The following is a 24,188-nucleotide window of genomic DNA, read 5'->3' on the forward strand; positions in this document are numbered from 1 at the left end:
ATCGCTCTCCTCTTATTTCTCAGGTGCATCATGGGAGGTCTTTATTGTGTTAGATTAAAAAAAAAAAAAAAATGTTTGCATTCTTTCATTTGACAACAAAGAAGGAAAACATTTTCTTTCTTGTAATGTATTTTAAGACCTTTTACTAAAGTAAACCTATCAAACCATATCATTTTGAAATGTATATAAAGGCAACACGTTGATTATATTGATGTTTTTTTTTATCCCGGCGGTCATTGTCCTTGGTGTGTTTATTATCTTCAGCTCAATAATGTCATCAATAACTGATCTCAAACGGTTCTCGGTGAGAAGAAGTGAATAAAAAATACACTTCAGTGGTTTACTGAGTTACAGGTTAATTGATTGGTGCACTTTTTAGCTTGTATTGTTTGTACTTATGCGACTGTGTAATCAGAACTTCATTGATTGAACGTTGGCGTCACCGTCAGAAAATAAGATCTTTGTGCGTTGGAAGCTAGGAAAGCACTAAAGTGGTGGATTTAGTGTATTTGCACATGAGCAGTGGGATGGAAATAACTTATTATAATAAGTCAAAGAAAGACAGGTATGTGTGTCAGTAAGTGAGCTGCTGCTGGTGGGGGTTGTATTTGTGATCATGGTGCAGCATGTGTGTATAAAGACGAGCACCACGAGGGTCAACTCCTGACACTTTAATGACAGCAGCATCATCTCCCTCCTCTCCATCATCATTCTGCTATGGTCGTCCCAACGCGCGTATGCAATTTCAGCACCACAGACAGCTCCCTGTCCGGCTCCAGCATCAGCATCATCGCCTCCGCCGCCGCCGCCGCCGCCGCTGCTCCTCCCCCGGGTCCCGGCGGGCTGAGCCGGACCGGCCACACGGTGGTGGCGGTCTGCCTGGGCTTCATCCTCGTGGCGGGGATCCTCAACAACCTGCTGGCGCTGCTCGTGTTCGCCAAGTTCCGCTCGCTGTGGACGCCCATCAACCTGATCCTGCTCAACATCAGCGTCAGTGACATGCTGGTGTGCGTGCTCGGGACGCCGTTCAGCTTCGCTGCGAGTCTGCAGGGCAGGTGGCTGATCGGGGAGAGCGGCTGCAAGTGGTACGGGTTCGCCAACTCACTCTTCGGTAAGTGGCGCGTGGAAAAAAAAGTTTCTTCACCGCTGATCTGCACGCGACAAAGTTTACAGTCATTTTGGTGATCTCCGCTTTTTCTTTACCAAAGTACATTTGGAGTCACGTGATTCTCTTAAAAGTGATCCAGTAAAAATAAAATAAATATTAAGGGCAATTTTTATAAAAATGAACTCATCATTAGTTAATGTTTGATACACGAATGCAATGAGTAGACAATCCTTATGATTACTTAATAACTAATAACTAACTAACAATTAACTGAATGTAACTTTAATAGTTAACTGACTACTAGTTAAGTATTAACAATGACTAGTTAGTCTTTAGGTAATGCTATCTAATGATTGACTAATTGTTAGTTATTGTTTGGTAACGAGTACTCAAAGGTAACAGGTATCAGGGCAAATGGATCATTTCCTGAATTTCAAAAATTCAATAAAATGATTCCTTAAGAGGTTTGCAAATATTTTCAACAGATCCTTGTTCAGGGCGATGCCGACTATTATGATGGTGAATTTCAAGTTATTCCGAGATACTTTTTGTTTTTTCAAAGAAACTCAGCTCACTGTCAAAGTGCATCAGGGCAAATGGGTCATTTCTTGATTTTCAAAAATTCATTAAAATTATTCCATTAGAGGTTTGCATTAGGGTAATGCCTACCTAATGATTGACTAATCGTTAGTTATTGTTTGGTAACTAGTACTCAAAGACCATGCAGGTAACCTGAATGATTATTTGATGATCACCTAATTTAGAATTAACTATAGTTAACCAATCATTTAATAACTCTAACTCTAACTACATAATGATTATCTTATGAATCATTAGTGTTTGGTACATAATAAACAAAAGTCCTGGGTAGGTAATCAACACAGATCCTGGATGATCACCTAACTAATTAGTAACTGATCACAAGGTAATGATCCTGAGAAAATAATAGGTTCTGCCTCATTCCTGACCAGGTTTTGGTCTCCATGAGTTACTGCTGGTCCTGAAGAGGCCAGTCCAGTGTGTATAAAAGGTCCTAAAAGAGACAGCAAATACAAATAGTAGGAACTAATCTACTGTAAAAACTATAGCCAGAGTCTTTAGGGTCACAAAAACCAAACAAACACTCCAGGTGCTGGGTTTATGTCACGCTTCAGTTCATCCAGTGTGGCAACATCAACATAAGATAAGATAAGAGAGTCCATTATTCGTGCCACGGTGGAGAAATCTACATCTACATTTCCTCGACTTTCCCTCAGTAAAATGACTGATTCTTTCCATGTTCTTCTCGCAGGGATCGTGTCCCTGGTTTCTCTGTCGGTGCTGTCGTACGAGCGGCGCACCACCGTGCTGCGTTCCTCCCAGGTCGACATCTCAGACTTCAGGAAGGCCTGGCTCTGCGTGGCCGGCTCCTGGATCTACTCGCTCCTGTGGACGCTGCCTCCGTTCCTGGGCTGGAGCAGCTACGGGCCCGAAGGACCCGGCACCACCTGCTCGGTGCAGTGGCATCTGCGCTCGGCCGCCAGCGTGTCCTACGTGCTGTGTCTGTTCGTCTTCTGCCTGCTGCTGCCCTTCCTGCTCATGGTCTACTCTTACGGGCAAATCCTGGTCGCAATCAGGAGGGTGAGTGCACACGAGAGCTGCTGTGTGTTTGTTTCTACTGGCTGTAAAACTAATTGCCCCCCAGGGTTAATAAAGCTTCTTGAAACTTGATATTACAACCAACATTAACCCTTTAACAGCCTCAAAATGTCTGTTTTTTTCCCTTATTTTAACCATAAAACTAACCACAATTTTCAATATCTGGCAGTTATTTACAATTTACACTGTAGTCGTACATGAACACGTGCGTTAAATTTGACATTTAAACTAGTGCTGTGCAATAGGTTAACGCACGTTAACGCATGACAAGATTCCATGATGACTGAGTGGAAAAAGACGCGTATGACGTCATGTTTACGTGCTGCGATGCCGGAAATCGAAAGGAGCAGCGCTACAAATAACCTAGCGTACCTGTGTACTGCGTATGTGTGCCTCTGTTTTTAAAGTTCATCGTTACTTTAGGGACTCATTTTAACAATCGGGGAGTCACGTAAACATGACGTCACGCGCGTCTTTTTCCGGTCAGTCGTCATGGAAACGTGTTGTGCGTTAATTTGCGTTAACCGCCACTAATGCCGCTAACTGCCGTTAACATGTTAGCGTACTGTTTACCAGTTAGCTGCGTTAGCTCCTTTAGCACCGTTAGCGCACCTACAGTCGAACTGGAGTGGCCTGTTTCTTAAAGGAAAAGAGCAGCGCTACAAATAACCAGCGTACCTGTGTAACTGTGTATGTGAGCCTCTGTTTTTAAAGTTTAGCGTTACTTTAGAGACTCATTTTAACAATCGGGGAGTCACGTAAACATGACGTCACACGCGTCTTTTTCAGGTCAGTCATCATGGAAACACGTTGTGCGCTAACGTGCGTTAACGTTGACGCCGTTAAACGCCGTTGACGCGCTAACGCTTGACAGCACTAAATTTAAACGGTATAAAACACATTTTAAATAAAGTGTTTTGAGTTATATATATGTATATATGTGTGCGTATATATATATATACATAGATATTTATACTGTTTGTATATATACAAGACTCAGAAGTGGTCATGTTACAGTAAATCTACAGTAATCTCAAACATTTTCTATCTACACACAATAGAACCATTTCTCTCAAATATTGTTCACAAATCTGTCTAAATCTGAGTGAGTGAGCTCTTCTCCTTTGCCGAAATAATCCATAATCCAGCCTAAGGCAAAACCTGTGCAATATTCACGCTGTCTAATCAGCATCTCCATACGCCACACCTGAGAGGTGGGATGGATTATCTCAGCAAAGGACAGAAGTGTTCACTGACACAGATTTGGACAGATTTGTGAACAATATTTGACAGAAATTTTATATTTTTGTTCAGTGTAGTTTCCATTTTTGGCCTGTTTTTGGACATTGAGTCATAAACTCAAAAAACTTTATTAGAAAATATGATTTATTCTGTTCAAATGTAAAATTTAACACACGTGTTCATGTACGACCACAGCGTAAATGGGAAATAACTGCCAAATATTGAGAGTTGTGGTTAGTTTTATGGTTAAAATAAGCAAAAAAAACAGACATTTTGAGGCTGTTAAATGGTTAATACTTTTGTTCAGTGTATTCACTTTCCGCCTTCTTGGTGACAAAGAAACTGATTTGCCGTAAAAAAAAAACAAGTCGTCTTTGACGCGCAACCTCTCAGCTTTCACAAAACGTTGACATTTTTCCCCGATAGCACAAACCGTAATGGCGTAATTACAGTAACGCAAAGTGCACTCTGTATACGCTCTGTGTTAAAGGGTTTTAAAAAAAATGGTTCTGTGGGTTTTTGTGTTTAAGTACAGGAATGTTCTGTTTAAAAATAGCTCACAGGAGAATCTGGATGAAAACAGGTGGCAGATCACAGGAAAAGACACTTTAAGATGCTGTTTCCCCTCTTTTAGTCACCACTCATATGTGATGTGTGGATGAAAATATTTCACATTTTCTGACACTTGTGGCATCGCCAATGTCTCCTTTCAACAGGTGTCTCACACACACACACACACACACTTACACACAGAGCTGTAATTTTCTCAGCATAATGTGTTCAAAGTGCCACCTTTCACCACGCGGCTCTGCTAAACGGCCTCCATTTTGACACTTAAGCTGCCAGTGTATTATTCATAGAACGGGCTCGTAGCTCAGAGGTTGTGTAACCGGCTCACAGGCTCCCTCTAATGTCATGATGAGTTATAAAGGTCATTATCGAGACGCAGATACAGTACTGTTCAAAGTTTGAGCTCACCTACACAAGTTGTGTTGTGTTTACCATTAAAAGTCAGACTTTTATTCATCAAAAGAGTTGCAAAATTAATAGAAAATTCACCAATATGCGAGCACATATATAGTTAGCAATAGCATGCTACTATTTTGCGGCTAACTTGGCGAACCTGTTTCCAATGGTAAGCCAGCGAGGCTAGGATTAGCATTACAGTAGGGCCAACATAATACTAACACTGTGCAACCTCATAAGGCACAACGCAATTTATAAAAAAATGTTGATTAGCATAAGCGTAGCTAGCTGTTGTGACCAGGCAGGCAGTGGCTCATCAGCGACGGCTGCGCTGTCTGAAGCAGGGAGGTGGGAGTGAAGAGGCTGGGCTAACTTGTCGAACCTGTTTCCAAAGGTAAGCTAGCGAGGCTATGATTAGCATTAGTGTAGGCCGAACAAAATAGCAACACTGTGCAACCTCATTAGGCACAACACCATTTTTTAAAATTTTTGATTAGCATAAGCCTAGCTAGCTGTTGTGACCAGGCAGGCAGCGACTCATCAGCGGCGGCTGTGCTGTCTGAAGCAGGGAGGTGGGAATGAAGAGGCTGGGCTAACTTGGCGAAACTGTTTCCGAAGGTAAACTAGCGAGGCTATGATTAGCATTAGTGTAGGGCTAACATAATACCAACACTGTGCAACCTCATTAGGCACAACGCAATTTATTAATTTTTCAATAAGCATTATCGTAGGGCCAACATAATACAAACACTGTGCAACCTCATTAGGCACAACGCAATTTATTAACATTTTTGATTAGCATAAGCGTAGCTAGCTGTTGTGACCAGGCAGGCAGGCAGTGGCTCATCAGCGGCGGCTGCGCTTTCTGAAGCAGGGAGGTGGGAATGAAGAGGCTGGGCTAACTTGGCGAACCTGTTTCCAAAGGTAAGCTAATGAGGCTATGATTAGCATTAGTGTAGGGCTAAAATAATACAAACACTGTGCAACCTCATTAGGCACATTTTGATATTTTCGATTAGCATTTGCGTAGCTAGCCGTTTTGTGACAAACTTTTGAACGGTAGTGTAATCCCAACATTTTCCAACATCTTTGGACGAGCGGGAAAATTCCGTCCCTGGCTTCATTCTCGAGGGTAATGACCTCCTCTTCTGCCTCAGTTTACCGTGACTCATCCGCACCTCAGTGTGGTTTATATAAAGCTGCTGTGACACAAACAGAGGCTCATTATGGCCTCCAAATTGGCGGCGGGTGTCTTTGGTGTAGCTCTGATAAACGGAGCCCCCATCGTGGCGAGGAGAAGGAGGAGGAGGAGGAGGAGGAGGAGGAGGAGGAGGAGGAGGCGAACTGTTACTCACGGATACCTGATATAATGGGAGCTCTGCCACATTAGCGTGGCCTTGAATGCGGGGTCAACTACGACTGACGGTGGTTTCTTAAAAGACACAGAGGATCCGAATATAGAACCTCGTGGTGGCCGAGACGTCAGAGGCAGTGATGTAACCTCTGTTTTCAGCGCAGCATCATATCACAGAGATGTGATGCTTAAACCTGGATCGTGTTGGTCCTACGTGTACGGAAAATATCTGTAATGAGTTAAACACAGAGCATTTCAACTGCGTTTACACATACAGAGGCTATAAGACTGAATATAGAGGGTCTTGTATCACTTTATTCAGCATGACCTAGACAATCTGAGCAAAAAGTACTCAAAATGTTTAAAAATCAGATCAGAAACACATCAGAAAAATGCATATTTAAAACCTGACTATGTGACCTATAAACACACACTGCCAGGAAGTCCATATAAGGAGTTGTGCATTATTCCCACAGCAAATTAACCAAGGGTTTATTCTGTCATGTTTCAGTTGCAACAAGTCGTGATTAACATGGTTTAACTCTACTTTTTTCATGAATAGAACTTAACTGAACAAATGTCACGACGTGCAGAAATCAGCGCTGGTCGACCACACAGTCGGGATAATTGTAAAATGTTAGATAATCACAGCACACGGAGGTGAAGAGACCTAATAGCTGTGTAATTACGTGGTTCATCGACATGGAGTAATTTGACAGAGAAGGATCTCTGCGATGAGCATCACAGCGGTAATTACACAAGGCGACGGTGACCACCAGGGAAATATGAAATCAAATGTGAGGAAGTGACACTCGCTGCTGCTGCAGATTACACAACACTCGGGGTCCATGATGTGTGGCTCATACACAACACAACGCAACGCAACACAACATACGGGGGGAAAAATGGCTATTTTTATCACACAGATGCTTCGGCATCAGGAGAAAACAGCAGGACAGATTTAATGAAGCGACCAGGAGATCATATGTGTGTGTGTGTGTGTGTGTGTGTGTGTGTGCGTGGTGGTCACATAGCTGTCGGCCAAACTTAAACCATCAGTGTTTCTATAGTTACTGTAATATGACCATTTCTGTATATATATATATATACACATATACACATATGCACACATACATACACATAAATATATGCACATATATACATCTATACACACACATATATACACACACATATGCACATACATACATATATACACATATACATACATACACATATATATACTTGATACATATATACACACATATGCACATACATACATATATACGTACATATCTACATATATACACACGTGTGTATGTGTATACATACATAAACATGCATATACATATATACACATACATATACAGTATATATAAACATATATACATATACATATATACACATAGATATACATAATATGTATATCTGTGTATATGTGTATATATTATATACACATATATATATATATAGTAACCCTCTTAAAAAAGGATGCTATCTAGACGTATGATGAGTAGTAAGGAGTCTATAAAGTCATAACATATGGTGTTTGATCCAAACACGACATAAAAAAACTGCCTCAGTCTCTTTTGAGGTCTTTAAATTAAAAACTAATGACACCGTTCATCTGTGTCAGAGTCTTTAGGGTCAGACAACAGCGAGTGTCAACGTTCACATACATGTACATTGTACAGTACGACGTGTGTTCACGTTTGTGACGGTGTCTTCAGGTGGGTAAGGTGAACCTTCAGGCCGCTCAGCGCAGAGAGCAGCACATCCTGGTCATGGTGTTGTCCATGGTGTCGTGCTACATGCTCTGCTGGATGCCCTACGGCGTCATGGCCCTGGTGGCCACCTTCGGGCGGCTGGGCCTGGTCACGCCCACCGTCAGCGTGGTGCCGTCAGTGCTGGCCAAGTTCAGCACCGTGGTCAACCCGGTCATCTACATGTTCTTCAACAACCAGGTGAGCGACGGGTCGTTTGACATGGTTCCCAGGCGTCTGTCACAGTCTTTCTTTGCTCTCCGTAAAAATCACTTGTCGGCTGCTTGTGGCTGAACACGGGCTGCCGTTGCTTCCATGGTGACCGCGAGGAAGCGGCAAAACATTTTCATAAACATTCACCAATCGATGAATGTCTACACAAAGGAGCCCTAATTAAAGAATGTGCTGCATACACAAGTGACAAATGTGTCCAGGCAACGCGACAGGAGACTTAACTGAATGTGTGTGTGTGTGTGTGTGTGTGTGTGTGTGTGTGTGGGAGAGTCAGCTTAATTATGAATAACAGTCAGGTTTGTCATGTGGAAATGATGTGTTTGCTTAAAAATCATGTTTAGCACATTTCTTGAGACATTAATTATGTGTTTTCTTAGTTTACTTGTAATTTATCCAAGGCTGCACCAGTTTATCGATTATTTACCAATAAACTAATTTATATATAATAGTATATAATTTCATATATAATAGTTTTGGTCTTTGAGGAAAACATAACTGTCGATTAGCGTTTCCTAAACATACAAATTAACTTTGAAATATGTTCGATAGTTTGTTAAAATAAGTTGCAGCCCTAGATTTATCTGCCACCTAATAGCAATATAATGATTATGACTTATGTATGTTTTTGCCTCAATAACAGATTAATTGCGCCTCATAAATGCTTATATATTGCAAACTGCGCAAGACTTTTATTTTGAAATGATGTGAACTATCATACTGTGAGTTTGAGACCTCTGTCTTAGCCCATTATATTACATGTTATATGTCCCAAACACATATTTGGGTCAATGTTTTCAATGCATTCACATTTCTTCATGAAAGAAACTGTCAAAGTTTCTCGGTTTAAAAACTACAACTCCCAATTTGAAGCCTCATGATTGAACCAGGCTCATATTGAAGGATTGACATTGGACTGCAAATCAAGTGTAGATAATAAGTAGAGCCTCTTATAGATAGAAGTCAAACTTTTTCAGCCAGTGGAGTCGCCCTCTAGTGGCTAACTGCTACTTGACTCACATTTTGCCACCTGGAAGACCATTTAGCATTTTATGAGGACTCAGGTGGCAGATTTGAGACAGGGAATAATTTCAGTGGTTTATGAATAATAATAATTATTATTATTATTATAATCATCATCATCATCACCATAATTATAATAATAAGTAGTAGTAGAACAATTCAAAATCAAAGATTGAGAAGCACAGGTGAATCACATTAGAGTGGACGAGATAGAAGCGGGACAGGAAGTGACGAGAAACAAGACTCGGATTACCAAAATAAATCCGGAAACACAAAGAAAAAAGCAGATTGTTACATGTGTAACCCTGACTTATAGCGCGGGTTACAAGTCTAAGTCAATTCTTCAAATAAAGAGACACCGTTTCGTCAGAACAGCGAGACGTTTATATTTTTCTACTCACGGATCACAAGTTAACGACGAACTCCCGCGAGGCCGCGTTCTCGCTCTCTCCCGGTCCGTCCCTTTTCTGGTCCCCCACCACAACAAGGGACACGCGGAACCAACAATAAATTATACTAAGAAAACAAAAGAAAAAAAGTGAAAATATTATAGACTAAATAAAATAATTAATGCAATTAAAAAATACAACTTAAACACATAATAAAACAATAACAACATGTTTTATCATAAAAACATAGAATAATGTCCCCTTCCTGTATCAATTCTAGTTTTAATTTAAACAGCTAGATTTTGTTATTATTATTATTATTATTATTATTATTATTATTATTATTTTAAATTAACTGCAAATGTCGCAAAATAAATGAGCACTTACTTGAATGCTCTCTTTTGTTGTAATGCAGTTCTACAGATGCTTTGTGTCCCTGGTGAGATGCAGCAGAGTCGAGCCCCATCACGTCCAAGAGGAGGTGCACCAGATCCCGAGGGCGCAGCATTCCGACTTCTTCCCCCTCTATCGACAGACGTCCGTCAGCACCGCGCAGCCTCGAACCCACAGCAGCTCCAGGAACGCCGTCCACTGCAGCCGACACAGCGAGCCCCACGCGCTCGTCGTCCATTTCACTCCATAGTCGCTCCATTTTCTATCTTTTTAACGACAGACTGTGGGGGAAAATAACCTTTAGTTTTCCCAATCTCTGCCAATGATATATGACACATGACTGACAATGAATGTTTGACATTTGAAAGTAAAAGTGCAATGAAACTCCTGGTCCTGCATGTTTTTGATCATGATCCTCTGCTGCAACACACCTGACTCAAATAGTCAAAACACTGGCTTAAATGCACTTTCACCTCACGTGCAGGTCGTTTATATGTAATAATACTGCCAATGTACAAAGTGTTGTTTATGTTTTTTTAAATAATTATCTTTCATCGTGCATGTGCAGGTTTGACCACCAGTCTCTGAGACACTCTGAGCAAAGCACAAAACCAATGAATGTCTTGTGTCGTTTGCATAAGAATAAAAATGACCATTTTATCGTTGATCGTGCTTTTCATTTACCCCATGAAATAGGAGCCACACAATATATATATTTATATATATATATATATATAAATATATAAATATATATACATACACATGGTTCTTAAATAACATACTGTTGTGTTATAATAATAAATAAATATATTAAATACAAAAAGTGGCGCAAAACAGGAAGTCGGCCATTTTGAATTAGCCGTCCATCTTTGGCGATTTGCAAACCCGTCTGAGCAACGTTAATCGTGCCAACGTTTAAAAATAAATACATTCAAGTTTTCTGTTAAACATATCAAAGATAAAAAGTGATCGAAAGGTCTCACAGATTCAAAAGGGGGCGTGGCCACGGCAACCATCGAAACCTTTGCAAATTTACCTTTGCCGTACATTGAGCGATCGGCTCGAAATTTCATACGCGACACAGGGGACCGACCCCGAACACGTCAACAAACACGAACTTGACCCAAAAAAGGCAGTCGGCCATTTTGAATTTTGCCGCCAATTTCGCCACAAAGCAGGAAGTGGCCTGTAACTTTGCCGCACACTGACCGATGTGATCGAAACTTTGCGCGAGAGACAAGAGACTGACACTGAACACGTCTACAAACATGAACTTGACCCCAAAAAGGCAGTCGGCCATTTTGAATTTTGCCGCCAATTTCGCCACAAAGCAGGAAGTGCCCCGTTACATTGCCGTACATGGATCGATCGGCTCAAAATTTCATTTAGAGAAATAGAATAGCTGTTCACCACATTAACAATGTAAAGAGTGTATTTCTGGTTCATTTAATGTTATATTTGTTGAAAAAAAGGGATTTTCCTTCAAAAATAAGGACATTTCTAAGTGACCCCAAACTTTTGAACGGTAGTGTATGTGGTGGCTGTTTCCCTGTGGGGACAATAAAGTGGATTAGATTTGACAAATTGAAAAACTGCACCTCATTGGAATGCTTTTGCTTTTATTCTTTTATGTTGGCATGAAAATACTGAGCCCATGCAAGGTGACATGACAGAGGGTAAGAAAAAAAAGAACAAGGTGTTTCACACGCATGCACACATGAAGTCACCAAAGGTCACGTCCCTTGTAGGTTTGCAGACTTCACAGCTTCCAGGAAGTAGCGAGTAAAACTCAGTTGCTTGAGAGCACAGAGGCTCACAAGTGCATGGGATGCCACGGACGCCAGGCAGGTTTTAGATTCCACCTCCACCTCCACCACCAGCACCACCGCTCTCCACCATGATCAACACTTACCAGAGCAGCATGGCTCCACCGCCGGTGCCTCCGCGCCTCAACAGGTCCCATCAAGTCCTCATCCCGGCTCCACTGACCAGGCCAGGCCACAACAAGCCTCTGCTCCGATACCTGGTGATTGTAGTGGTGCTGCATTTGCTGCTGTCAGTCGCAGGATTCATCTATCTGTACAACAATGACAAGGTAAAAGAGAGAAAAAATGATTTTACTGAAGCATTTTTTTTATTATTATTATTATATTATGAGCAGTTTAATAAATTAAAATATTTTTAAATTGGACCTGAGCTATATATACATATACATACACATATATGTATATGTTTATACAAATAAACTTTTTTATTTCAACACATGAAGCACGAGGTCAATATACGTGCACATGCTTTTGCTCTCCGTACAGAAATAGATCCTCTCACCTATAGATACATGTGAAGCACAGGAAATGCTCTCCATCGAGCTGCCGAGGTGTAATAACACTCAAGTCAAATTCTGCATTGTACTGCGTCTTTTAACCACTCATCTTGATTTGTTCTTACAGGTGAGACATCAACCAGCTGCAGGAAAAGGTAGAAATCTTTGTTATTTCCTATTTTTTAAAGAAAATATACACAGAAAGTTCAAAAGTCTGGGCTCACTTATGCAATATTTGTTGTGTTTTCCGTTAAAAGTCACACTTTTATTCATCAAAAGAGTTGCAAAATTGAATAGTGAATATAGTCAAGACACTGACAAGATTAGAAATAATGACTTTTATACAAAATACAAGGGTTTTCAAGGGTTTTCTAACTCAGTGTTTCTCAACCCTGGTCCTCAGAGGATCACTGCCCTGCCATGTTTTAGATGTTGCCCTGATCCAACACACCTGATTCAGATTACATTTTGAAAAAAAAAAAAAATAAGAAGAAATAAATAAAAATGGACAAAAGTTGAAACATTAAATAATAAAAAAAAATTGAAGTTTTTGTAAAAAGTACAATCCATTTTTGAAAAAATTGTTTTTAACAAAAGTTGAAATATTAAATTTTTTGAAGAAAATTTGACAAAAGTTGAAATATAATTTTTTTTTTTAAATGGCAAAAGTATTTTTTTTAACAAACGATGAAACATTAAAAAATTTGCAAATTTTTTTTTACAAAAGTTCTTTATCAGGCTTCTGCAGAGCTCGATGACGAACTGACCATTTATTTAAATCAGGTGTTTTTGGAGCAGGGCAACATGTAAAACATGGCAGGGCAGAGTTCCCTGAGGACCGGGGTTAGGAAACACTGTTCTAACCATTAGAACAGTGGAAATAGGCCTCTATACACCTATGTACATATTCCATTAAAAACCAGACGTTTGCAGCTAGAATAGTCGTTTACCACATTAACAATGTATAGAGTGTATTTATGATTCATTTAATGTTATATTCATTGGAAAAACAGTGCTTTTCCTTCAAAAATAAGGACATTTAAGTGTCTAGGTGACTTTTAAACGATAGTGTAGATTCATACAGAATCTGTCGCTGACCCAGCGTTGACTCTCTCTCCTCCAGCTGCGTCTCTGTCGTCAGAAAAACAAGAAACTTACTACAAAGCCTTGGCAAGAATGATGGTTCAAGGGGAAACAGCGTCAATATCCGAACGTGAGGAAGCATTTAGTTTCTTTCATAAACAAATGTGATTTTTACTTTATATATATATATATATATATATATGTAAATAAAATGTCTCCGTGTGTCTCCAGCTGGTTATCTGCAGTGGGACATGAAGCACTCGGTCCTTAGCAACATCAACTACTACCACAGCAGCTGGCTGACGGTGCTGCAGCCCGGAGATTACTACGTCTACTCCAGAGTCACCTTCTCCAAGGGCGACTCGCAGAAGCCTCAGGTCAGCAGGGTCATGCTGAGGGAGAGCCACGCGGGGGACGAGAGGGTTCTGATGCAGGCCTACTGCGACGTCGGGGACGCGTCCGTCCCTCGCCTGTGCACCGCCGCGCAGGGAGAGGTGGTTAGACTGCAGGAGGGGAACCAGCTGAGCGTGTGGACAGAGAAGCTTTCACTGGTGGACTACGAGGACACAGCCACGGTCTTTGGGATGTACAAACTGTAGGGACACGTGTGTGTGTGTGTGTGCGCGGCTGATTCAAACACCAGGACGTGGAGATCAGTGCTGAGGATTGATCGCCGTCTTTTTGTGGATTTCAGAGCCGAGGCCACATCGTACATGGACTATAATTTATTAAAGGACTAGTACACTACTGTTCAAAAGTTTGGGGTCACTTAGAAATGTCCTTATTTTTGAAGGAAGCACTTTTTTTTCAATGAATATAACATGAAATTAATCAGAAATACAGTCTATACATGTGGTAAACGACTATTCTAGCTGGTTTTTAATGGAATATGTACAGAGGTGTATAGAGGCACATTTCCAGAAACCATCTCTCCAGTGTTCTAATGCATTGTTTCCCAATCCTGGTCCTCAGAGGAACACTGCCCTGCCATGTTTTAGATGTTGCCCTGATCCAATGCACCTGATTCAGATGAAACATTACATTTTTTTTTTTTTTTAAAATGGACAATGAAGTTGAAACATTAAATAATAATAAAAAAAAATGTTTTTAACAGTAGTTTAAACATAACATTTCTGAAAAAAAAATTAACAAAAGTTGAAACATTAAAATTTTTGGAAAAAAAAATTGAAAAAAATTGAAATATAACATTTTTAAAAAAAGAAAAAAAAAGTGAACAAAAGTTGAAATATAACATTTTAAAAAATTGACAAAAGTTTTTTGTAACAAAAGTTGAAACATTCAATTATTTGAAAGAAAATTTGACATCATTCGTTATCAGGCTTCTGCAGAGCTCGATGACGAACTGACCATTTATTTGAATCAGGTGTTTTTGGAGTAGGGCAACATGTAAAACATGGCAGGGCAGAGTTCCCTGAGGACCAGGGTTGGGAAACACTGTTCTAATGGTACATTGCGTTTGCTAATCGCGTTAAAAGCTATTCATTTTGCAACTCTTTTGATGAATAAAAGTCTTGACGTTTAACAGAAAACACAACAACAAATTGTATAGGTGAGCCCAAACTTTTGAACGGCAGTGTAATTGTGTGTTGTTTTGTGTATTGTGAATCACTCTCTTATGTATTTATTGCCATGAAATTGTCAGTTTATTTTGTATCTGTAAAGGAGACACGGACGTTAGAATAAAACAGCAGGACTGAAACAAACATAATATATTGAAGTCACGCAGCTGTGTGGAAAAAACAAATGGTTTTAGGTCTGAATCACAATGAGTCAGAGTCACCGAGATGAGACGAGTGCACACGTATTGTTTGATTCCTCGGAACCTAACTTTACTCGCACAGACTCGAGCGTACGCTGCATTCTTGCTCGTTTTTTTTTTTTTTTTTTGACTGTGGTTTGAATTTCTAGGACAACAACAGCCCACACACAAACAAAATGTGCCGTTTCTCATGAGGCTCTGCCACAAGAATCAGACCCACTGAAGACGAGTTACCACTTGAGAGGGTTAACTTAACCCTCTGCAGCACCATTAACGCGCACATGCCTCAAACTACGACTCGCTTCGATCACAACGTTGTTATTATCTGTTGCACTTTTTACTTTTGTCATATATTTAATTCATTGACATTCATTTCCTTATGGCGTGTGACGTTAACCAGTATTATTATTATTTCAATCTGATGGGATTTGATTGTTGAAAATGTCATTTCCAGCAAAAGCCGTGACAAGATTTGAGACGTCACAGTGATTTGGACTAAAATCATCAGTGTAGTAGATTAAAAAAGCGACAGATTGTTCATTAATCTGGCCACGAAATTGAATAATGGTAACACTTTAGATTAGGGAACACATATTCACCATTAACTAACATATACAACATACTAGCCCTTTATTATTAAATATTAAGCACGTATTAACACCTTATGTAGGAAAAATTTGAATTCAAGTTGTAATAGAGGTAGAATAAGGTTATGTAGAATAATACTTGCTTAATATTTACTAATAAAGGGCTAGTATGCGACTTATATATGTTAGTAAGCACCTAGTAAGTGGTAAGTGTTAGCATCATTTGTTTTGTGTGAAAGAATCTATTTAAAACGCACCACGAGTCGAGAGTTCACTTCACTTCCTGTTTGTTTTTAATGCAATCGACCGGCTGCACCTTTTTCCTTGGTAACGTCAACGTGCACAGTGACTCATACGCAGGGTTTTTAGAAATAAGCGAGTGAGTAATATACACATAAATAATACTAAAAAAAGAAGGTTCTACTCCCCCCCCCCTCCCTCCTCCTCTCGCCAGTCAAATCTAACAAGTGCAAGTTTAAAAACCCAAAGCACGGAAACTCTGATTATCTATGGAGGTGTGTGTGTGTGTGCACAGAGCTGCAGAGGCGACACACTCTCACAGGATGTCGTCTATTCTAGTCACTCCTTCCACCCCGCGACGCCAAGGCAGGCAACCAAATCTCAACAACCTACAAATTCCTGAAGCGCGCGCACACACACACACACACACACACACACACACACACACACAGCATGGAAAAGCCTGTCGTGCTGGGTTTTCCGCACAGATACGGGAGGGAAACGCAGACGCGGCGCAATGGTTGCAACGTGTTCCATTCATCACTTGGTGAAACAAACTGCACTTGTTATATATATATATATATATATAATATATAATATATATTTTGTTTTTTAATAAAAAGAATGACCATACCAAACAAAGTACAGAGTGTCTAGAAAAAAAAAAGCATCACAATAATTGCATAGAACCTTTGAAAATAAACAATAAACAACAATAATAATACACACAGTGTGGTCTGGAGACGCAGTTGAAACCAGTTAAGTGCTTCACGAGGCCACTGGGATTTAAAAGCACAGTATGTGATATGTGAATTTTATTTTATTTTTTTAAACAGGCAGCAGAGTTTGTGTTAGCGGTGAAGAGAACGTCGTCGTCGTCGTCGTCTCTGTACGCGATATAACATTTGGATGAAAAGATTGGGACCAAGATCTTTGAACAATAATTAAATTAAAGGCAACGTAAACAACCTAACTACGGCGGCGGCTAAACCTCATAGCACAGCCCTTTTTTTGGTTAATAATAATCTGTGTTAATTCATTCATTATTGCATTTGTTTCCCCCCCAAATGAGGCTCAACTTAAAGAGGTAAAAAAAAAAAAAAAAAAAGCAGTCACTTATTGCATTTTCATTAGCATTTAGCTTTAGCATGAACGGAGAACAGTGTTCCGACGTGTACCGCGGGCCCGGTAAACACCGTTTACAGTAATCCATCGCCTACACTTTCAACACGTCGAGACCCAAATGTGGTCTGAAACTCGCTTTGGGAGGCACTTCAACAATAAAACTCTAAACTCTACGCCGTCAAACACGTCTCCCTCGACGTTACAGTCGTGTTTCCTATATTTCTGCGATTGTTGTTTTCCTGCGTGTATCTACAAAAAAAGGCAAACGCCGCGCTTAAACGGGTGTGCAATAAATAACAGAGAAAAACGCTGGGCTATTCAAATAATATGGCAAAAAAACAAACATTATAACTGGATATACTGTAGTAAGACGAGCAGAGGGGGTGACGGTTTGAGACAACTTTTACGATGCAGCTGCATCCCTGATAGAGTAGAACACTGCACACGCACACATGCTCGCACCTCGACCCGACGATGGACGCAGATCAGTCTGGGAACGTGGGATGTAACGGTTACACAATCAAACAAATAAAATAAAAATATGACAACGACAACAAAAACATCACGCGTGAAAAGATGGTCCCCCCCCCTCCCCTGGTAACGGCGAACGGAGAAGTGCATGCAAAAGACGTGGATGTGCTTCGGAATCGGTTCGAGGAGCGAAGAGGACGATGTTTGGAACGTCCCATTTCACCAGTCTGTGTTTCAATGAGCCGCTTCAGGCAAGAAGGCGTACGTGAAGACGAAGAAGAGTCCAACGTGACATCAAATCAAGCTCCAGCACTTCAAAAAAAAAAAAAAAAAAAAAGCCAAGGAACTCCTCAAGTGTCATCGTCAGGGAAAAGAGAGAGAGAGAGAGAGAGAGAGAGAGAGAGAGAGAGAGAGAGAGAGAGAGAGAGAGAGAGAGAGAGAGAGAGAGAGAGAGAGAGAGAGAGAGAGAGGGGGGGAAGAAGTCCAACTCTTGTAATGTGAGATTGAAATATGGAGACACAAAACACACAGATATACAAGGATCTTCCCTGTCTCACATACAGTAAACGTATCCATACAAGCACCGGCACACTGATGATGATGATGATGATGATGACGAAGGTGGTGCACGCGCTCAGTGACCGCCGCCGTCCTCCCACGCACAGTCGTTCTTCTGCTTGGCCATTTTTCGCACCAGTCGCTCCAGCTCTTTGCGAGACTTCTGCTCCTCCTCCAGGAACTGCTTCATCCACCGGTTCTCCTGGAAAAAAAAAGAAAAAGGTGCGTTTTAAGCAACATTTAACAAAAAGTATTTACACAACCGTTCAAAAGTTGTTGTTTTCCATTAAAAGTCAGACTTTTATTCATCAAAAGAGTTGGAAAATGAAGAGAAAATTAGAAATAATGACTTTTTTATTAACGGCGTCAACGTTAACGCATGACGCGTTTCCATCATGACTGAGTGGAAAAAGACGCGCGTGACGTCATGTTTACGTGACTCCCCGATTGTTAAAATGAGCCCCTAACTAACGCTAAACTTTAAAAACAGAGACACACATACGCAGTTCGCAGGTACGCTAGTTATTTGTAGCGCTGCTCTTTTCCTTTAATAAACAGACCGCACCAGTTCGACTGTAGGCACGCTAACCGGCACTAAAGGAGCTAACGCAGCTAACGCAGCTAATGGAGCTAACGGAGCTAACGGAGCTAACGGAGCTAACTGGTAAACGGTGCCTGGACTCCGGTGTCGCAACACGTAAACATTACGTCACGCGTGTCTTTTTCCGGTCAGTCGTCAGTGGAAACGCGTCGTGCGTTAACCTAGCGCCCAGCACTACTTCTAACGCCGTTAGCAAACACAATGTACCATTAGAACAGTGGAAATAGGCCTCTATACACCTATGTACATATTCCATTAAAAACCAGATGTTTGCAGCTAGAATAGTCGTTTACCACATTAACAATGTATAGAGTGTATTTATGATTCATTTAATGTTATATTCATTGGAGTAAAAAGTGCTTTTCCTTAAAAAATAAGAACATTTCTAAGTGAGCCCATATTTTTGAACGGTAGCGTATGAGAAGAATGACTTCTAACAACAAAAAAACAGTAAAACATTAGCATTCACCTCCCATTATCATGACATTACTGACCAAACATTCAACTTTTAGAGCCATTTAACCAAAAACTCACACCTTTTTCAGTTCATGAACTTCATCCTTTAACGCGTACACGGCATCAACAAGGCTCCTGAAGGAAAACAGGCAGAACGCTGAGGTCATTCCAGAGATTCAAGCCTCAGCGGCTCAAACGGGATCAACATCATATTTGTGAATGTAAACACAGAGGAAATCAGGGCTTTTGAGTGAATGAAAGTCAAATTTATCTCACTTCTCCTCGATGACCGTCTGCCCGTTACTCCTCATCTCCTCCACAATGATCTTCTCTTCTTCTGGCAGAAGCACCTGAGGGACACACTCTTTCCTCACCGCTGCACACACACACACCCACACACACACACACATTAATGATGGCTGCATCAGTACAAAGGTATCAAAGTAAACACACACTCACACACACACACACACTGACCTGTGGTGGTCTGGTGCAGACTGGCGCCCGTGCAGTACGCCTCTATCACTCTGAGGATCTGGGCGTCTTCCTCCAGAGCAGCCGTGCCTGAGACAATAAACCACACATGATGATGATGATGATGATGATGATGATCAACAGAAATAATAAATCGACACTTTCACACACTTTCATTAGTGTGATTCAGGACGCCGAGGTGTCACATGTGCAGCACTGTGCTAAAGTCTCAGGGCATCACAGGCTCTGTGGTTTCCATGTCTGTCATAGTCGGGGACTCTGGGTCGTGGCATCGTTTAAAGTCTATGTTAACCTGAAAAAACTGGATAAAACGGTATTTTCTGTATTTGACCTCCCTTTTAAACACAAGCTTGTTTGGCGCTTTAACTACAGTTGTCAACATTAGTATTGTTATTATTTTATGCAATTTTTTGACATTTTGCACCATATATATATATGTTTTAATGGTGACATAAAGCTATTTCCATATCAAAACAAGCACTTTTACTTTGAAATTCTGTAAAGTATGACCATGAATTTCTTTATTGCGATATCATGATGGAATTATATTTATATATAAATATTTATATATAACGTGCAAATTTATATATATATATATATATGTATATATATATATGCATATATATATATATATATATATATATATATATGTGTATATATGTATGTATATATGTTTATGTATGTGTATATATGCATGTATGTATGTAGATACAGTATATATACATATACATAAATATACATATATTCAGAAACATATATAAATATATTTATATACACATATATACATAAATATACACATATATGTATATACACGTATATATGTATATATACACATATATATGTTTATTTATGTATATACACATATATATGTTTATACACATATATACACATATATACATACATATATATTTAAATATATACATATATCTTATGGCAGCCGAGGACTTTAGCGCAGTATTTCTTTGTGCGGGTGCCATACACAATGATAAAGTACAAAATATACATGTATATTGTATATTTAATACATACTGATAATAGTGATATATAAAAGTGATATATATATGTATATATATATATACATATATATACACATCATAGTGTGTAAGTAACACCCCCAAAATAACTCCAAAAAACAAACAAACGTCCTACTTTTCCTTATGTGAACCTCGTCATCAGAGGGCTTGCGCTCTTTCTTCCTGTTGCCGGGCAGGAACTTCTTCATGGGCCGTGGACTCTTGCTGGAGTCCTAAAGGAGTGACGGCACCAAACAACAACAACATTAGTCCACCATCGCTTCTTCACAGAGTTCGCTCGCGCATGCACACGCACACGTACACGGCTACACACACAAGGTACACACACCTGTAAAAAGAGGGCAAGACTCCAAACCAAACAGAAGGCAAGCTTCACAGGGACGCACATCCCTTATACACAAACAACATCAAAGTAACACAAAATACCATCAACAAACAAGGCAGGCAAGCATGTGGTGATGATGACTGGGAACAAAGCGCCCATGTGATCCACCTGTGCTAACCCGAGTCCTGCATTACAGAAAAAATAAACCCTAATGTTTCATTTGGAAAGAAATAGGAGTTTGTAACTTGATATGAAAGACATTTACACACCGCTGACTTCAGAAGTCGAGATATATAGTATCTCTACTCGCATATCTCTCGAACCGATAGTCCGATTGATTTTAAACTCAACACGCGTCTTTCTACAAGCACGAGTGAGTGCAGAGGCAAGTTTGACGTTGTTTGGATCAGTAACGCAAACGATATCGTTAAATATATATCGTTAAAAGAAGCACACGTTGGGCTTTGGCTGCTCTACTGTAGCCACGCCCCCTTTCAATCACACAGCACTGTGCGCTAACGCTAACGCTAACCCTAATCCAAGAGCAAAAAGTTATGCGGTTCACTTGCGTTAAAATGAGTCAGCGCATTTAGCTAAATGCGGTTGACTTGCATTAAAATTAGTCAGCGCATTTAGCTAAATGCAGTTTGCTTGGATTACAATGAGTCAGCAGATTTTGCTAAATGGTTGACTTGCATTAAAACGAGTCAGCAGATTTTTTGCTAAATGCGGTTTTCTTGCATTCAAATGAGTCAGCAGACTTTGCTAAATGTGGTTTGCTTGCATTACAATGAGTCAGCGGATTTTGCAACAACACGCCAACAAACACAGGTATGCAGTAACTATTCAAAACGTAAATGTAAAACGTGATGTGTAATAAACCGACACTTGGAATAGCCCCGCCTACTTTAAACAGCCTTTAGACTTTGAATAAACGATGATTCCGGCTGCGAGGTCGGAGATTTTAAATGACTAAAAACACACGCAAAAATCTGATTTTGCACAGGCACTGCACTAGTATATGGAAACACACATACTACTACAACAAATCACAAGAATTTGGTTTTATGGATGACGTCTGATAACGGTCACGATGGCTTTTTCCTCAGAAACAAACAAAGTGCTGAAATGTGACTGTACACGTGTGACACGTCCTCTCGTAACACCTAACAGGAAGTCATTTGTAACGTGACCTTCCTCGGCTGGAAAGGAGAAGCTCAGACAACCATGTTGAAACAGGAAAACAGGTGGTTAAAAAAAACACACAAAAAAACTCAGGAGGAATAACTGTGTGTTTGGAACATTTGAAGAAGCCAAAAGTTCCAGTGTGTAAGAGAGAGTGTTTATTTTAGGGCCACATGGGAAGAAACAGAAATGCACCTTTGACGCCATTTTGCACGGCTGATTATTAAAACACTGTGGTACGCCTGTAAGTGCAAGTGCAAGTGTGCTCAGGGTTGAACGACTACGCACACTTCCAAAAATAGCACCTGTAGTAAGAACAAAAAACTGCATGTTTTTTAGCATCAGAGAGTTTTTTTTTTTCATTTTCTCTCTCTTGGTTTTAACGAGAGGCTTCTTTGACCGACTACACAGAGTGAGAATGAAAATGCAGACACGCAGTGCCACAGAAACAGGAAACCAACAGATGACAGTGAAGGAGAGGTGAAAACAGAGCAACAGCATACCGGCAGGCCACACACACACACACACACACACACAGAGAAAGAGCCAGATCTACCCTTACCTTCATGATATAAGACATCCTCTACAGAAGGCAAGATGGAGAAAGAGAGAAACAGGGGAAATGTGCATGAAAAATCTGATGAAAGAAAGACGTGATCCACTGCTGCTTATTTACACTTCACCTATATATTTAAGTGTTTAAGTGTAAACTTTATTATTATTATTTTTTTAAAGAAAATCCATCACAACGCAAATGAAAATAATAAATCATAATAATAAAATGTGTAAAATGTACAGTGTGATATACTGTAAGAGTAATAATAATAAATAATAATAATAAAATGTGTAAAATGTGCAGTATGATATACTGTAATTATTATAATAATATAAAATGTGTACATTTTACAGTATGACATACTGTATTTATTATAATAATAATAATAATACATAAGCAAAATGTCTAAACTTTACAGTATGACAGATATAAGTTAATATGTGATAAAGGGGTAGTATTAGATAAGTTTATTCTACTTACTACTCCTTTTGGACATGTTTAACTGTATTTTGTTGCTTTATTTTGTATGTTTATATTATGTGTATGTTTATGTGTATTATGTTATTATTCGTCTATTTTTCCTTTTCTTTCCATTAATTCTTTTGTGTTGTCCTTATTCTTCACATGTTCGAAATACACTAAACTAAACTAAAAAGACATACTGCATGTTTGCCTTCGTGTTAAAACACTTACACATAAATCTTGAGTAAAAAGCTGGAAGAAAATGACCAAAATTAATTTGGCAACACCCCCCAAAAAAAAAAATCTCCCACGACCCAGGCTCTGGAAATGACTTGCATGTAAAAAAAGACAAAATAAATGCAGCTCAATGAAGACGGGGGGTATTATGTATTTAGACGAAGACGCATGCAATCTCTGCAGCTGCAAAGCCCGTTTCCTTCTCACCTCACGGTGGGCACGGAAGAGGTCATATATATATATATAGAGTCAGGGATGTTCAGAAACCTAGCGTACACTGCTGCAGCGTGGGGTTTCTCAGTACTGCTGACTGTGTGAAAAAATGTTCTCCCTCCCACGTAAAAAAAAAATCTCAAGGTGAACTTGAGCAATCGTCGCGGGTAAAAATCAGTAGGTCACTCGGTGCCAGTCAGACTGAGCAAATGCCTCTGCTGTTACTGGAATGAACGCGTTCGGATGAATTCGTAGAAATGTCCTTATTTTTGAAGGAAAAGCACTTTTTTCCAATGAATATAACATTAAATGAATCATAAATACACTCTATACATTGTTAATGTGGTAAACGA

At 39.8% G+C, this 24,188-nt stretch overlaps 3 protein-coding genes across 3 annotated transcripts in view; 2 read left to right on the plus strand and 1 right to left on the minus strand.

The window, feature by feature from the left end:
* Nucleotides 1-717: 717 nt before the first annotated feature.
* Nucleotides 718-10,354, plus strand: tmtops3a (teleost multiple tissue opsin 3a; the record flags this gene model as incomplete). The annotated part of the gene is made up of 4 exons (XM_083891376.1): nt 718-1,111; nt 2,400-2,728; nt 8,036-8,269; nt 10,127-10,354. 4 exons carry the CDS (start codon nt 718-720, stop codon nt 10,352-10,354), a joined length of 1,185 nt encoding a protein of 394 aa, XP_083747502.1.
* Nucleotides 10,355-12,001: 1,647 nt separating this feature from the next.
* On the plus strand, nt 12,002-14,109 carry cd40lg (CD40 ligand; the record flags this gene model as incomplete). Its single annotated transcript, XM_083891377.1, has 4 exons — nt 12,002-12,199; nt 12,555-12,582; nt 13,551-13,640; nt 13,742-14,109. 4 exons carry the CDS (start codon nt 12,002-12,004, stop codon nt 14,107-14,109), a joined length of 684 nt encoding a protein of 227 aa, XP_083747503.1.
* A 2,612-nt stretch (nt 14,110-16,721) lies between these two features.
* The window catches only part of arhgef6 (Rac/Cdc42 guanine nucleotide exchange factor (GEF) 6), a gene marked incomplete at its 5' end in the record, with an annotated part of 27,333 nt that continues 19,866 nt past the window's right edge, over nt 16,722-24,188 (minus strand). The window contains 6 exons of the mRNA XM_083891152.1: nt 16,722-18,473; nt 19,409-19,463; nt 19,605-19,704; nt 19,800-19,892; nt 20,973-21,069; nt 22,930-22,950. Of these exons, the coding sequence (XP_083747278.1) occupies nt 18,348-18,473; nt 19,409-19,463; nt 19,605-19,704; nt 19,800-19,892; nt 20,973-21,069; nt 22,930-22,950 (492 nt within the window). The 3' untranslated portion in view covers nt 16,722-18,347. The remainder of the gene's footprint in view (nt 18,474-19,408; nt 19,464-19,604; nt 19,705-19,799; nt 19,893-20,972; nt 21,070-22,929; nt 22,951-24,188) is intronic.

The sequence above is a fragment of the Microchirus variegatus genome (assembly GCF_963457635.1).
Source record: "Microchirus variegatus genome assembly, chromosome: 6".
Lineage (NCBI taxonomy): Eukaryota > Metazoa > Chordata > Actinopteri > Pleuronectiformes > Soleidae > Microchirus > Microchirus variegatus.